Raw genomic sequence first — 17,450 nt, 5'->3', positions numbered from 1 at the left:
TCAGATGCAGTCACAAGGAGTGAGCTTATAATGGGATCTATGCAGCGGAAGCAAAGGGAAACTAGAGTGCTAGACATGGAGTTGGGTAAAGTTAAGGCATAGAGAGTTGAGATGTAGAGACTTACAGCAGAAGAAAGTGTGAAGTTTCTCATTAGCCTCTTGAACCAGATAGAGACAACCTTGCTCTTTGCCGGGATTCAGGATGCATGTGTATAGGAATGCACACATTAACACTATTCCTTAGCTCTCTCACACAAGGCTTCCGTCACCGGGTAAGTAACTGAGTGAGTGGAGAGCACTGGATTGGAGGCTGCATATGAAGGGGGGCAGCGTGTCTCAGTAGGAAGGGTTTGGGGTAAATAGCTCCCCCCATGTACCCGAGAGAGAGGCACCCTAACACAGGCCTCCTCATCCAAGGCGATCTGCATGAGAAAGCGGCAGGCCCTACAAAAGATGAAAAGGTGCTGGGCAGGACCTGGACAATCCCTTCCTGTTCTTAACGGTGATTTGTTTCCGTGCCGTCAGGGACTGGGCTGCTTGCCCTCCTTCCCCTAACCTCACAGACCCTTTCACACATTCTCTTCGGCTTTGTTTTCCAGCACTTTCTAAAAACACTGCCACTGCTTTCTTTCCTTTTTTCATTCACGTGAAAGCAACTGATGGGCCAATATGTGAAATCAAACAGAGACTGGAACGATTGTTTTTGCAGCCATTTTCTAAAAGCCAAGCAGCTCTGGGCATGGGAAACATTTTGCATAACAAAAGAAGGGAGAAAACATTAGGCCAATTAACGTGCATATACAAACCTGTACTAATGAAGGGATTTGAAGCATTTGTAACTCATGTCTACTGTGTGTTTATTTTTGCAAATTTAAGATTTGTGCACTATGATAGAAATACTGCATCATTTCTAAAATATTTAGTTATATAAATTACAAGATTAGGATTATATATTGGACAAAACTGTAAAACTATCTGTTTCATCTAAAATGTATAACTTGCTTACATTGAAAGAACTGAGCTGAGTAAAAAATAATTACAAGTTAGCACAAACGTAATTATTTTAATATCTGAGCAACACTGGGATGTTTAAATTGTTTGAAAGAAAAGAAAACGTTGAGATAAAAAAAAAAAACCTAAATATTTCTTTACAATGATTACATATGTAATTATTACACAGTCTTAGAAGGAATGCTAACTCTTTTTTTTTAAATCATTCATTTGCTTGCCTGTTCTACCACTGTATAAAGTTCCCCTTTAGTTCATTGAAAGCGAGGAACAGGGTCTGTACCAACATTGAACTAGCAGGGCCCATTCACTGTGCCTTAGTAAGCCTCTATGCCCAGTGCTTAGCACCTTCAGTGGAAGTTCTCCATTGAGATAAATGCTCCATATTCACCATGATTCATTCTGATGTTCCCTGGCATTTACTCTATCACACTTTGTCTCTCTTTTCTCACATTCTCACAGTATCGTAGACATTCCCATGCAGTTTGCCAAAAGGATACAACTGTGTGGTCTGTCGGCATGAGGTCTATGTGATCAGAGGTGAGAGAGTGGTTAAATACCGCACTACAATTAAAAATGTACTTACTTTAATAAATCAGGGACTGGAGTAGGAAAAAAGAACAAATAGTAAAAGAAATATACATCTCAAATTTGAAAAGCTCATTCATTTCCTGTTAAGTTGTTTTTTATCAGCTTTTGTTAACACTGATAGTATACTGTACAATTTGCAAAGATATATATTAGTGAAAGTGTTTACAAAAAAACCCAAAAAACATGGTTAACTGAGTAAAAAGTTTTTCCATTCCCGATGAAGATGCCTGAGTATAAATACAAGGTTTGATCAATTGAAAATTGACACGTTTAGACACGTGATGCAAGTCAAGCAGATACAGCTGGTACAGTACACAGTGAAACGAAACAAGGTTCCTCCAGGACCTTGGTGCTACATAAAACAACACACTAACTACATGAGACGACACAGAACTAAATAAGACCTACACATTCTACATCAAGTGCACGTGAAAACGTGTGCAAACAACACAAGACAGTAACCACTAAAACAGGACAACGGGCACAGCATGTGACAGTATGATCCTGACAAGGATTCTAGTGTAGAAGTGCCAGATATAACAGGTAGTGCAAAAAGATTAAAAATATAATAAAAAATGCTGTAAATGTAAACATGACATACTATGACATAGTATACAGCAGATAGCGTATACCATATATGGACATAGCCGTTATTGCTGTAGCAGCCAGGTAAAGTGTAGGCTATAATAATGCAAGGTCTAAGTTAGCTATAACACTTATTACTGCATGACTAAATGTAGCTCTTAATGTAAGTTCACTCACTATGTATATAATATTAATATGTTCTGTATATAAATCAGAAACAGATAACTTATTAGAGATGACTGGTCATGTGAGAGTGCTGATGGAGTGAAGGTCTCCAAGGGTAAATGCATACAGTGTAACATCTAGCTCATAGCAACTCATTTCATAACTACTGTGTGCTTCCATGTGTGTGTGTGTGTGAGAGAGAGAGAGAGAGAGAGAGAGAGAGAGAGAGAGAGAGAGAAGTGGATTACCGTTTACATATATTTTTACAGAGACTGTAATTTATGACAATAAATGTCTGAAAATGTCTGATGTGAGTCACTTATCATATAATATATTATAAATTGAGCCACGGTGCTGTGTGTGTGTGTGTGTGTGTGCACGTCAACTCTTCCCACCCTCGGCTCGGGAGCGCGCGTTCTTTCGGGCCGGAGGGACGCGGGCGTGCGGCGCGGTCACGTGACCGTGCTGGCGAGTCCTGGCAGCGCAGACGGAGCTGAACGCTGACAGAGGAGCGCGCGCCAGTCCCGGTGAAGAAGCTCCGTTATTGCGAGCAAGACAGACAGCGAGACAACTGGAACTAGACTCATTTTACACACACACACACACACACACACACGTTACACACAGGAAGCCGTGGGGGACTCAAAGAGAGAGAGAGAGAGAGAGAGAGAGAGAGAGCGCGAGCGAGTCACTCATCGCTTCCAAACTGTCGCGTAAAAAAGGAAGTAAAGGACAAATCATCTGAAATCTCAGCAGAGCGCCGCGCGGCCGGGAGTTGCCTTTCTTTTTCTGAGTAACTTGTGGAATTTATCGAGCAAAACAAACAAACAAACAAAATAAAACAAAAACACTAGCTCGGCCTACCTCTGTGCCCTCGTGTACGTTTTTATTTTTATATGCTTGCATTAGGTTGTTTATTGTTATCTTTTTTTTTTTTTTTTTTTTTTTTCCAGCAGAATAATAACGGTGTCGGTTTGAGAGGAGAAGACTGACAGGAAACAGCAGCTTTTCTCCACCACACTCGAGTCTCCTGAAGTGCGACGAACACTTGCTCTCCTTCAGCGCTCCTTTTTCTACTTCTGTCTGTTGAATATTTACACGAGAACCTATCTGGGTTAGAAATCGGTGTATCCTGGGGCGTCAGCTGTGATTTCTTGGAATATGGTGGGGGAAATGGAAACGAAGGAGAAACCGAAGCCGAGCCCAGACTATCTGATGCAGCTCATGAACGATAAGAAGCTGATGAGCAGCCTGCCCAACTTCTGCGGCATCTTCAACCACCTCGAGCGCCTCCTCGATGAAGGTAACCATGTCAGCGATGAGAGTATAACCTGAGATGTGGGAATAGTAGTGGATGAATAGCTGTGTGAGAGTGAAGGTGTGTGTGTGTCTGTGTCTGTGTGTGTCCGAGCCTTATGCGTCCAGCCACCTGCCATTCGTGGCTTTTGAGTGCCATCCACCTTTTTTTTTTTTGGGAGTGGGTCATTTTCCTATTATGATCCAGTAGGCTACTTGATCCGATGTGTTTTGGTCAGGTATTGCATGTCTAACCCCTAAAATCTTTCCACAAGTTTGTTCACACAGCTTGACATTCAAGTTAGGAGTTAAGCAGAACCTGTGGAGAACGGATCAAACCCGTGTTGTGACGTCAGAAATCAAATCGGATAAAATTTATTATTATTATTTTTTTTAAAAACCCACCCTGCACAGTGCACTCATACAAAAATGTACCTTGTGACATTTAGCTTATCACAACACTCTCTTAAAAATTAAAAAAATAAACATAAAAATCCCCTGTATGAATTTAATAACGCCCCCTGAAGGCATTTTATCCCAAATGATTTCTAGTACCTGAAAAGTTAGGCTAATTTTACACCGCATATCCTGATTTAGTCGTGTAAAAGTTATCACAATGCTGAGACGGGACTTGAACTGTCCCGAAGGCAGATCTGATCAAGTGTTAAGAGTGTTTAAATGCAGCTCTGTGCGTTATATCAGGATTGTATTGGCACTACATTGCCTTTGGGAGAACTTGAATAATTAACATCGCTAATGCATTTTTTTTTCTCCTTCTTCTTCTTCTTCTTCTTCTTGGATGCCTGAACAGTTTAAATGAACCTAATTTACAGGGTATTAAACACGTCTAATCGGAGTGGTTGTAGATATATGACAGGCCGTATATTAATTGGTAGATTTAGACTCCATCCAGCAATGTCATACTGGTAAGAAGCACACAATATAATTAAAAGAGAAATATTTAAAGGGGTTAAACAGTGCAATCTATCTGACTAAAGTCATATCTGAGAGAAAAGACTCCACTGACAGTGCAGCAGAATTGGGCGTTTTTCTTCTTTATTGTTAATCATGGAGTGAAAAAACAGCACTTTTGACTTCTTGTGACAGTGGCATAGCATTAAGTTGGCAAAGTCCCGGTTTGATTTATAGTACATTTGACTGTTTTTAAACCCTTAATGTGCTGAAATCTGTCATGGGAATTGTTGGCAAACTGACAGTGCTTAACTGCTGGTAATTTGGAGTAGCAATGCACCAAGGGGCTCCTTTCCAATTCTTTATTGAAGCCTTTCATCCTTTTCTCCGCTGTCGACTTTATGCAGTAGTTAATGTGGTTTATATATCACTTGTCCAAGCACAGTCTTTTCTTCTTGCAGACTGACTGTAAATGTTTTATGGAGCATCAGGCCACATGTCTTTATGGGGAATAAAATCAGAGAGAAAAATGACATGCAAGAGAAAAATTGCCAACGCTCAGGAACACCGGGACGAGTTCGTATCGTCAGTAGCAAACCTTAAATCAAAAATAATTCACCTGACTTAACCGAGTGTCCTCTTGAATAATAGTGAAATAGATTTTGTGGTCTGCCTGTGCGCTACCGTAGTAACTGTAGGACTCCTGCTGAGGCGCTTGTGTTTTTCCGTGTCAGTTACGAAGTTGAGAAAGCGCACAGTTGAGAACAAGTGTTTTTGCTGTCAGACAGTGTCTCGCCCAGAATTTGCCGTGGACATGCCTTTACAATGTTTAACTGAATTGGCAAAAAGTGATGCTTGTCTATCTGCTGGAGCACAATATGTGTTTTTACGAGTTTTCATTTCGCTTTGTTAATCATTTTCGTCCTGAGTTTTGAGAGAAAAAGTGGTATGTCAGTGCAATTAAATGTTCAATAAAGCTGGAATGTCTCTAAGCCTATAGTTCAAAAGTGGCCCCTTGCCTTTCCAAACTAAGCCATAATCCACTTGTGTCCTTTAAAGTACAAAATACACATGGCGTGTATCTCATTGTCCTCTTTTCCTAGGCTCATTATTGCTGCATTCTCATTGTCTTTTGTGAAGAAGAAAAAATAGTAGCAAATTCCACACATTCAGATCCAAACAGAAAAGTTTAAGAATTTTTTTTCTTCAAGATTTCAAGTTGAGGTTAGTCATCATACAACAGCTCAACAGAAGGAACTTGATGGTCCTGGGATTTAAAATCTCAGCCTTGTGTAAATGCTCAGCTATCACTGCCCAGAGGTTTTAGTTAGTTTAGGTTGTGTGTGTGTGTGTGTGTGTGTGTGTGTGTGTGTGTGTGTGTGTGTGTGTGTGTGTGTGTGTGTGTGTGTGTGTGTGTGTGTGTGTGTGTTATAGGCCCAGATTGCAGAGTTGACAGTGAGTGAGTGGTGTGTTTATGTGAGGAGACTGAGACATCAGCTTTACTTCCGATACAAAAGCTGGACATCACAGAACCCTGAGTCCCACACATACAACATACCACACAGGACGGCAAGATAATGACTAGAATTATAGCCGCAATTATCGCGCTCCATATTGAAACAATAATTAAATATTATAATAATTTTCGAATAGATAATATCATATTTAACAATATAATTAATATCTATTAATTACACACACACACACACACACACACACACACACATATATATATATACATATATATATATATATATATACACATATATATATATATGTTTATATACACATATACATATATAACAATAATATATATGTATAAATTTATATAATATACATTTACATATTATATATTTATATGAAAAAAGAATGAGTTGGTGAGTGAGTTTGGGGTTCGATTCCTGTCTTCATCCTTGCATGCGCTCCCGTGCTTCGGGGGTTTCTCCAGATACTCCGGTTTCCTCCCTCAGTCCAAAGTCATGCGTTGTAGGCTGATTGACATTTCCAAATTGTCTAAAGTGTGTGAATGTGTGTGTGATTGTGCCCTGCGATGGGTTGGCACCCCGTCCAGGGTGTCCCCTGCCTTGTACTTCGAGTTCTCTGGGATAGGCTCCAGTCTCCCTGTGACCCTGTGTAGGATAAGCGGTACAGAAAATGGATGGATTCGATCATTTCAGGAAACCAAATATTTTTGTTGCATTTAATAATTTTAGAATTTTACATCAAAATGCAGCATAAAAATCAAATGGTCTTTAGTCACATTAAGAGTATTGCTTAATGCTAAAAAACAACAAGACTAATAAGTAAGTAATTATGCCAGAAGAGTATACAACCGAACAGACAGTTACACCATACAAGTGATTATTGCATGAGTTAATAAAAGCCTCTAACAGGTAATACACCAGTGTCACAGTTTATTATTATTATTATTATGTTTACTTATTTGATTAAGATACAATTAATAGTGTAGCATCGTTATTAACGTATATGTTAATTGGAGGATGAGGCAGAGATAAAGAGAATGAAGATGTATATGTCTGCTGTCTGTATATGAATGAATGGGAGTTTCAAGAATTCCGTGATTAGAAAATTCTAAGCAAATGAAAAATATTTTACAGTGGCCTAATTTCAAAGAGTCCAAGTCCTGACACATCACTTTCCGCAGCACTCGCTGTTCTTTTTTGGAAAGTGCAGGAGAAAAAAAAGCCATCACTCTTCCACAAATATTACAGAAGGTGGGAACTGCTCTAATAGGCAGGGTATTTCCACATATATACCCACCATCTATCTCCGTAGTGGTGCCTCTGTTGCGGTGCGCTCACTAACGCGAGGCTAAATCACAGGCTTTCTGCCCAGCTCAGCATTATTCCACCTTTGTAGGAGAGTGCGAGTGTCAGTTATCGTCCACAGCTTGGGCCTGCTCGCTACATTGGTCAAACATAAGGCTCTGAGTTGGGGTTTTCTGCTGGGGTCGGTTATTATATATCTGTGAGAATTGCAGGATGAAAACAGAAAACTGAGTATCATAGAAAAATCATTGGCATCATCGATGGGACAGCGAGCAGTTTGCAAACAGTGCGTGAACTGTTTATGTGATATCCCCTGTGGTGTATTCAGAATTGTAATATTATGTGTGTGTGTGTGAGTTTTTGTATGTGTGTGTGTGTTATGTTTTTTCATTCTAGTCCCATTGGTAATATCATGGAGCAAGATAGAAGCTGTAGCTCAGTGGCATCCTGTTTACCGGCCCTGCTTCTACTAACTGATATCATCTAGCCATTGATAATGCACTATTTGTTCCTCAAGGCTGCCACAGAAGTTAGAACCTGCAGCCTTCTGATGAGGTCAGCAGGTATCCAAACCCACAGCCCCACTACCCAGTGTGGAGTCTTTATACATGAGACATATATATGTTGCAAATAAAACTGCACAACTATTAAACATGTGTGATTGTTATATGTATTAGTAAAGCTGTCCAGGTTCGTTTGAGCGCAGCGACTGGCCCGGCCATGTTAGCTGTGAGCTGCAGAGACTGTAGCGCTGTGGAGCAGGCGTGATGTGTGTAGTCCAATACACAGTCCAAGCGTAAACTCCTGGTCCCCCTGTTAGTGCAGATGAATGCCCTCAATGAGCAACAGGAGCAGTGAGCCATGCCGAGCTGTGCATTTTGCACCATAATAAAGGTGATGAATTGAATCAAGAGAGCACCCGCTGCCCCTAGTGCAGCACCCAGAATGCAGAGTAGGAGCGAACAGAGGCGCTGCCACAGTCAAAAGAATTATAATAGGAAGTGTATTTGTTGCTCTGAGCCAATGTAAGTCTCATTGGCTCAATGCGGCTTTTATAATAGATCTTTGGACTAATCACTCTCTAAAGAATTTTTTACTTAAAGAACCTTTAAAATATCAGAAATATCAGTTCACTATTACTATTTAAAAATTTTGTCCATTTTTAAGGGCATTTTGGTCACAGGGATAATTTCCTGTTTTTGTTCTTATGGTAGTGATGGAGTGTAAAATATTGTCTGGGCAAAAATCGGGCATAATATCTAGAGCAGGGGTATTGGACTAAAATTTGTAGTTCTGATAAGTCCAATTCCTTGTTACAAAAGACCAGAAAGGTACCTAATACTAGGGCTGCACAATTAATCGAATATCGATCACGATTACGATTTTGACTGCCCACGATTACATGAACATGATCGACTGCGATATTGCCGTTTAAAGTTCGTCCTCCGCTCATAGAAAACTCCGCTGCATATCAAGTCGAGCGGTTCCTAAACTTACAGCCAGTCACCATAGAGTGGTGCAGGGATGACGTCATTTTATAATGCCAAACCCCGGAAACGAGTTGTAATTTTAACACTCGAGCTGCCAGCTTCGCTTGGTGCTCCAGCGCTTGCGCGAGGGGAAATCATGACACTAACATGTTGCTAAATGGGACTACAGACGTTGTCGGGGACATTAAATGCCATCAAGTGAACAGGAAAAGTCTGTGCAGATAAACTGGTTCAGGTATGCTGTGCACGATTCCCCAAAAAACGTGGAAGAAGATTCATCCACAGAGTAAATCTGTATTATGGAAAACGTTTTTAATCAAGTTTGGAAAAGTTGTTGGAAGCTCAGTGATGGTGATGAAGTTGAGTGACCGTGGTGTAGTTCGTTTATAGCGTAAGGTTAGCTGTTTATTTCTGGCGATTGTATTTAGGCTTCAAACTTCATAAAAGTTCTGTTCATTTGTGAAAATGATCTTGATGGACAAAACGTGTTAGTATTGTAAACTTTTGTTGATCACAGAGCTTATTTTTTTTCAATAATCTAAAAGTCTATGGGAAAATCCTATTGGGTTTTTGTCAAGGGAACCAGTGTGATGCTAACTTCTGGGTTCAGGTATAAAATGACGTCATCCCTGCAACAATCTATTGGGTGATTTGGCTGCGTCTCTCCTCCTGTAAACACTGTTAATGCCTTTTCTGCATTCGCCAGTTGTTTTCATTTGGTTGCATATTGTTATATTTCATTGCAGCATAGTTTCATTTGGTTGATGGATAATTTTTTTTTCTCTCATACTATAATTTTCTTCTATGAGATGATGCACTTTAAGGACCAGTCTAATTTAATGCAAAGATTTGTACATTAGCGGGAATGTAGCACAACATGGAGGTGAAAGCAGCGGTCTGTTTATTTAAATGTGAAAGTGCAATAAAAAATATGTTGTCCCTAAAAATCAATGAATAATCATGATAAATAATCGTGATCTCAATATCGATCAAAATAATTTTGGCCATAATCGTACAGCCCTACCTAATAAAATAAAATGGGGAGCATAAACACATCTTCTGTGTCCATTCGTCTTAAAGATTCCGTATTCATTCATTCATTCATTCATACATCTACATTATCTGCTTTATTCTGGGCAGGTTTACCGTGGATCTGGAGCCCAAACCCAGACACACTGGTATGTGATGGCTGGTATGTGATTGTTGGGGGGATTCGCACCCCTGATAGACCCTGACCAGTCCATCACAGAGCACTGAGCACACACATATTTCCACACTTATTCACACCTAGTGACAGTTTAGCATAGCCAGTCTGCCTACCTGCATGTTTTTGGACAGTATGAGAAAATCAGAAGAACCCAGAGGAAACTCACACAGACATGAGGAGAACATGCAAAACTCCATGTAGACAGTAACCCGTATTCAGTATAGAATACAGAGAGAGCAAATAAAAAATGAATTTAAAAAATCTGAAATGGTGTAAAAACCTCTGACCTTTTCTGACCTAATGTCTCTTGCCCTGTAGCTAATATGTGGTCCGATGAGCTGCCTTCAGCCAAATGATGAACAAAAACAAAAGCTGTGCTTGTTCATGTTCATAAAACTGGAGTCGATAAACTATGGCCATTATTTCTCTTACATTTATTGCCTCTTGGTTTGATCCTCTGATATACGTGTAACACTGTACCATGGTCCACCAGTTAATCTAGACACCTGATCTAGAGTTTAACCCAAATCAAATGCTTCATCAAGAAAGCATGCGCTTAATCACTGCTTGAAGTCTGTCATTGCTATATTCTATATGATTGCTTACAAAAAGAGCACATTCAAATCTAGGGTTGCAACTAATAATTATTTTGACAAAAATGTAATCTGTTGATTTAAAAAAAAAAAAAATTGACTACTCGGGTTGTTTAAAGGGGGGGGGGGGGGGGGGGCTCGCACTTCCAGGGTTAGGGGTTTGAATCCCACCTCTGCCCTGTGTGCACGGAGTTTGCATGTTCTCCCAGTGCTTCGGGGGTTTCCTCCAGGTACTCCGGTTTCCTCCCCCAGTCCAAAGACATGCACTGTATGCTGATTGCCTACTCTAAATTGTAAGTAGTGTGTGAATGTTTGTGCGATTGTGCTCTGCGATGGGTTGGCACCGTGTCCAGGGTGTCCCCTACCTTATTCCCCAAGTTCTCTGGGATAGGCTCCAGGCTCCCCGCGACCCTGTGTAGGATAAATGCTACAGAAATGGATGGATGGATGGAAGTGATTTCAAAAATATATTAAATACCAAAAATATTTTATTGAACAATATTTCTTTCCAGCATTTCAATCAATTAATACTACTACAGAACCCTGAGCTAGGCCTAATTAAACAGGTCACTAACAGCTGTACATATTAACATATTACGGTACTACTGACATTTATCAGATAATCTGTGACAGCATGAGAACATTAGTGCTTTATGAATCTAATGAGACACCAAAAGTAATACAAGATGATTTGCATTCTGTACAGTTTTTACAGGTTCCTAAAACATTTTTATTTTTTTTGCAACTATTCATTGTATTTAAACTAGCTGTCTCACTAACTGAAATACTCCGATGCTAAATTCATTTTGCTTGCCTTGAGTACATGAGGCAGTTCATTTTTTGGTGTGTAGAACTGACTCCAAAGCTTTGGGTTTGACTCTTCAATTTTCATTGCTTGGAATCAGCGAATTGACTTTTTTTGGCATCAACTACGAACTGAAAACAGGACGCTGATTTGATTTCTTGACAGATAGCGTTCATTAAAAAATATATATTGTGTATTCAATTCAATTCAATTCAATTTTATTTGTATAGCGCTTTTTACAATAGACATTGTCTCAAAGCAGCTTTACAGAAATAAAGCAGTGTATGCTAAGAGATGCTACACTACGAGCCAACACTGTATAGTGTATGTGCTACATGTTTTGGAGTGAGAAAATGTTCCTCTCTTAGACTAAACCTTCACTTGAGACCACGTTCAGTCGTTTTTATCCCATCGAGAAAGTACGACATGTTTGGCCAAAGTCGTATCAGATAATGTTTTCTGATAGGACAGGAAAGATAAATATGACAATAAATGTGCCTTACGCTTAGAAAACTGATCAACTCAAAAGAATACTTCTCACATTCCCACAAACGAATGATTATCCATTCATCCATCTTCTGTACCGCTTAATCCTTTTCAGGGTCACGGGGAAACCTGGAGACTATCACAGGGAGCATCAGGCACAAGGTGGGGTACACCCTGGACAGGGTGCCAATCCATCGCAGGGCACAATCACTCACACACTCACACACCCATTCATACACTACGGACACTTTGGACTCGCCAATCAGCCTACCATGCATGTCTTTGGACTGGGGGAGGAAACCGGAGTACCCGGAGGAAACCCCCACAGCACGGGGAGAACATGCAAACTCCGCACACACAGGGCCATGGTGGGAATCGAACCCCTGACCCTGGAGGTGTGAGGCGAATGTGCTAACCACTAAGCGAACGAAATATTACTCAGATGAAAACACAAGCTATGTCTTGAGACCAAGTGTTCACATACTTTAGATGAGTTTTTCTCTGTTGTAACGCGCGCTGCCATTTTCACCAAATGCGTTTTTACTCTAAGTGAAGTGATGTAGGGTGCGCCACAGCATGCTTCATAACACATTCATTAAAAATAAACGCTATAATCTATAATGATCTTTGCTTATGATCGGGTTTTGTAGATTTTGTTGTTTAGTTGTTGCAGCCCTGTTTACATCAGTACATCAGTACCCTGCGACTGTAGTGGCTGACCAGAGAACTTTAATAGCACCACTCCTGCTATTAAAGTTATTCTATCACCATACTGACAGAATAGACTGTTTTAACAGGGCTCGTTGATCACATTATAGATTTAGATAGAAGGAAAGCTCGGCCATGGACTGATAATCTCACTCAGAGGCATGATTCTGATGACTTCACCTTGTGAAAGGCGAGGTATAGCGATAAGAATTATGGAATCGTTGGTGTAGTCGTCTCTTTAAAGCCTTCTAGTGTTCCCACAGGGACCTGAGAGGCTCTAACAATTAGTCTAAGTGGTTGTATTCATCACTTAATTGGAGCAATTAATTAATTCACAGAGGGGTTTCGGTGGGGTCAAAGTCAATTTATGCTGAATTAACTTGGATGCTGTCCCTAGATGAAATGTTGCCTGTAGTTATCCATTCTGGAGCTTGCTGCCATCCTTCTCACTTTGTACCATTAGAAATCTGAAATAAGTGTGTTACAGGGCCAGAAGATTCACATAAAGAACAACCCAGGACACCTGAGTAGACATGACTATTACACTTTAAGTCTTAACAAAACCCCCCATGTGTGTCATATTTTGCACTTATATAATTAAATCAAGCTCCACCTGTGTTCACTATTGTTAATAATCAGCTGTGAAGTAGTTTATGTTACTGTGTCCACGATATAGGAAGAATACAAGTCACTAAGCAGATTTCCATTTTATCATATAGGTATGAGTTATTGTGTGGTTCTTCCAAAACCAATGTCACAACTATGCATTAAATTATCACAATAATTGCCGAACCTTTTTTGACATGGTTTATGATGTTATCACAATTGTGGTTTAAAAATACTACTGTTTAAAGATAATTATACAATAGTTCTTAATGGTATCATTTTTGTGTGTGGAATCTTTCAATTATTATTTGAAGTTTTATTATGAAACAATAAGTAAGACATCAAATGATGAACGTGTCTTAATTCAATTCAATTCAACTTTATTTGAATAGTGCTTTTAACAATGGACTCTGTCACAAAGCAGATTTATAGCGTTATATAATTTCAGGATATGAATTTTAAATGTACAAATTTACCCCTAATGAGCAAGCCAGATGCGACAGTGGAAAGGAAAAATACCCTGAGACATGAGGAAGAAACCTCGATAAGACTCAAAAGGGAACCCATTCTCATCTGGGTGACACTGGATAGTGCGATTATAAATAATTTCTCTTCTATAACTGTTTACTACATGGCCAAAAAGTGCAATTGTGTAACCAGGAAATTCATTTTAGTTCCATTATGCTCTTAAAATTAGTTCTCGCCAAAGTTTTCTAAAATTGTGTATCACAGTTTTGTTTTGTTTTTTAATGGAAAAACTATTATAATGGTTTACAATGATGAAATAATATTTTGTTAAAGCATTATATGCCATTTAATGCCGTATCTAAAAATTCCACGTTGTAAGCAGATATGTTGGCTTGTGCGCTTATCACATGGTGAGATTTTAATACCGTTCCACCCTCGCTTCAGAATATCGGTGATATTCTGAGAAATGCTTTCTTGGACTTGGCATTGATGTTTGATTTATGATGTTATCAAGGTCAAAGGGTCACAGATCTTCTGTCTGAAAATGTGGACTTGGATTATCACTCAGAGTGACAGACTAACAAAGATGAGTTCAGAAGAAGGAGGCTCGCACATGTATGGAGCACAGACAAAAACATACATGCATGCACCCACACACAGATGCTCATCCTTCAGGACTTGTGTAAATTGGTGACAGGCATGGCGTGGAAGTTATGGGGTCATGATGCCATGAAGCCATGTGTCATTGTTATTGTTATTTTCACAAAAAAGACAGTTTTCTGAAAGGAAACTCGGTCATAGTTCCCCAATTTCCTCTTCTATTACCCGCTCCATATATTATTGCAGATTATTATTGCTGGCTTCCTGTGATGCTGTCATTATTAGCAAATATATCAACGTCAAGCTTTATAACGCATTCACGGCTCTCATTTTAAAAGCACTCCATATAATTGAAATGGTTTGCGCAGACTGCTGAGTAAGTTGTTAGGCCTCGGTGGCAGAGCAGGACTCGCTCAAAGAGAGCAGCACAGAAGCAAAGGAGACTATGAATAGAGTCTTCCAATTCACAACGTGCAGTTAGGGCTGGGCGGTGCCGCTAAAAAAAAATTGATCACGATATAATGTTTCATATCATTCGGTAGCGATAATTATTGATAAATTTGAATCTTTTTTAAACAAAGACCAGTAGAAAAAAGCGTTTGAATTTAACCACTGTATTTTTAACTTCCCCACTTTATTAAGGCAAACAACAAATGATTGTAGTTTTAACAGTCAAAAACAAAATAGAATTTAACCAAATATCTTCTCTCATATCTCATATGAAGATTAAATAAACAAGTGTTAAAGAAAATCTTGAAGTTAATAGATAAAATGTTTACACATAATAAATAAAATGCACACAAAATGTGTGCAGTGTAAAAGTGTAAACGTAGAACAATCAAGGCAAACTTTAAGGGAGATCAACAGCATATTATAGCGCAGAATGGGACTCCTGGTGCTCTGGTTTGTGCTCAGCCTGTTAGCATAGTTAGCCTAGCCTCGTATAAAACCTCCACTTTAACACTTACTTCCGGATAACACTGCGCTGAGGTCTGCGTCTGACGAGTCGCGCTCCTGCTCTGAGGAAACTCGCTGTCCTCCCCAGAGCCGACAGTTTAACAGAAAACACAAAAAGTGGCAAAATGCCTCATTTCTTCTTTTGCCCGCTGTTCAGAGTCACACGCACGGTACATGTGCGGAGCACTGCGTATGCGCACTACAAGTCTCTCGCAGCTTGTTTCTCCGTACTTGGCCAGGATGTTTGTTTATTTTTTTTATTTTTAAAAAATTTTTTTCAAAGCTTACACACAATGCTCTCCAGACAAAAATAAACCAAAAAAAAAAAAAAAACCACCTGCCACACTGGTGAGCGGACACATCCTTTTTATTCACAATCTCCTCAGCAGGCTCTGAACTCATTTCTGCATGTGTTCGTGTGTTCTGGTGTAACATGGCGATGGTGCAACCGAACCCCACAGATACGCATCTTGTTATTGGCTGTTTGCTTGTCTCTTATAGCACACTCCTTTATCAAGGTATATGATAGGCTGTTTATGATCGAGGAACGGCACATGCTTGAGGCTTGTTCATGCAACCAAACTTCATGTCTGTTTACATTTTAGTGAGCGTTATATCAAACATTTTTTCTGTCGTTAATGATAAAACGGTATTGGTATTTATCGACGGTACACCTTTATCACCCAGCCCTACGTGCAGTATTAATTTAAACATAATAGCATGACAGAAACAGCAGTGTATGGCCATTTTCTCCTTTAAAAGGCAACCTGCTTGTCTCAATTATCTCTATTTTCATTTCCATTCAATATAATTTATACTAAAACATTCATTATGTAGGAATTACATAGTTAGTTTTGATGCATTAGGCAGTTTTCCAGATTTAGAATAATGTTCATTCATATCTAAATTAGTCTAAATTACAGATGGTGATCCTACAAGAGACGTATTCCGAGCGAAAGCTTAATCCGTGTCCCGATAAACAACCTTAGTACAGGTTTATATTTGCTGAGAATATTGCCAGAAACCTTTAATACTGTGAACAAACAGCTTATCTCTTATCTTCTCTGTGTGTCCAACAACTATGTCAGCATGTTGGTCCTGCTGCGAGCCCGGCTGCTCTTTGTCTATGGGCTATTTTTCTTCTCGCTCCAGATAGTAAGTTAACGCTTGGGCGGATTTGAAGATTGTTGTTGCTTGAGGAACAAAAGGAGATTGATGTGTTTACCTTCATCAGCAGCACAAAGTTCAAGGTGCAGGAGAGACATTTAATTAGATCTCCCATCTTCTAAATGATTTTCAAATGTTCCAGGCTCAGGCCCAGGCAGTCGCGTTTTAAAGGACACTCCGAAGGTACCACCTAATGTGCCATCCATTAGACTCGTGTGCTTAATACAGATAAAAAGCCACCCGGCCGTCCCTGAGTAACGATCAATTTTTCACCTCCTTAGTATGATTTAGCGCCTACCCCTTATAGGCCAAATGTGCACTTTAATTCTTTGTTAAAGGCTAATGGTGCTCTCAAGTTTTTACAGAACGTCACTTTCCAGCCAAAAAATTTCCTCATTAATAGCTTCATGACACTTATGCCATAATTGCTCTTGATTAGTCAGACCTCATGAAGGGTGCAGACTCCTGGTTCATTTAATTTGCGCCAGTCTTTTAAAGCTACACACCGATTCAGCACTGAATGTGGCTTTTAGTAAAGGATCAGAGGGTGTTCACGGGCCCATCAATCATTTGGCAAGCTCAAATATGACCTTCCATTCTGAGGGCATGCGATGTACACAGCCGCTCATTCTGCAGCATTACGCTATTAACCCCTTTAGGGCTTGACTCGTGACAGCGCAGTGCAATTAAACCATAGCCAATCTGGAATCTAGAATACGCAGTGTAGCGGGAATGTATTTTGCTCTTTTGTCCTGGGCTTTGTTTGACCAAAGAAAAGTTTTCCTGTATAAATGTATCTTCTGATATCTCTGTGTTCGTGGACACATATCGCGTTAGTTCTGAGTTTCATCACTGTCAAAGTGTCTCATTATATGTCAGGATTTAACCAAATCTCATATTCTTATGGCATTCGTATCGCTCCACAGTGTGTGTGTGTGCGTGTGTGTGTGTGCATTGATCCGCTCTGTGTTAGGGGAGTTGAGGGTGTCCGGGAGGCATTTGATGCACACTCTTCAG

The 17,450-nt window shown here is 39.7% G+C and overlaps 1 protein-coding gene across 6 annotated transcripts in view; it reads left to right on the top strand.

Moving 5' to 3' along the window:
• Positions 1–2,816: 2,816 nt before the first annotated feature.
• The window catches only part of LOC108263706 (KH domain-containing RNA-binding protein QKI), an 80,166-nt gene continuing 65,532 nt past the window's right edge, over positions 2,817–17,450 (top strand). For 3 of the 6 annotated variants that reach the window (XM_017464765.3, XM_017464768.3, XM_047154317.2), the window contains exon 1: positions 2,817–3,652. In XM_017464765.3, coding sequence (XP_017320254.1) covers positions 3,511–3,652 — 142 coding nt within the window. In that variant the 5' untranslated portion in view covers positions 2,817–3,510. The remainder of the gene's footprint in view (positions 3,653–17,450) is intronic. The other 3 variants (XM_047154318.2, XM_017464767.3, XM_017464764.3) reach the window with 1 other exon arrangement.

Source organism: Ictalurus punctatus, chromosome 3, assembly GCF_001660625.3.
Source record: "Ictalurus punctatus breed USDA103 chromosome 3, Coco_2.0, whole genome shotgun sequence".
In the NCBI taxonomy this organism is placed as follows: Eukaryota; Metazoa; Chordata; class Actinopteri; order Siluriformes; family Ictaluridae; genus Ictalurus; species Ictalurus punctatus.
This window is presented reverse-complemented; position numbering and strand designations above follow the sequence as displayed.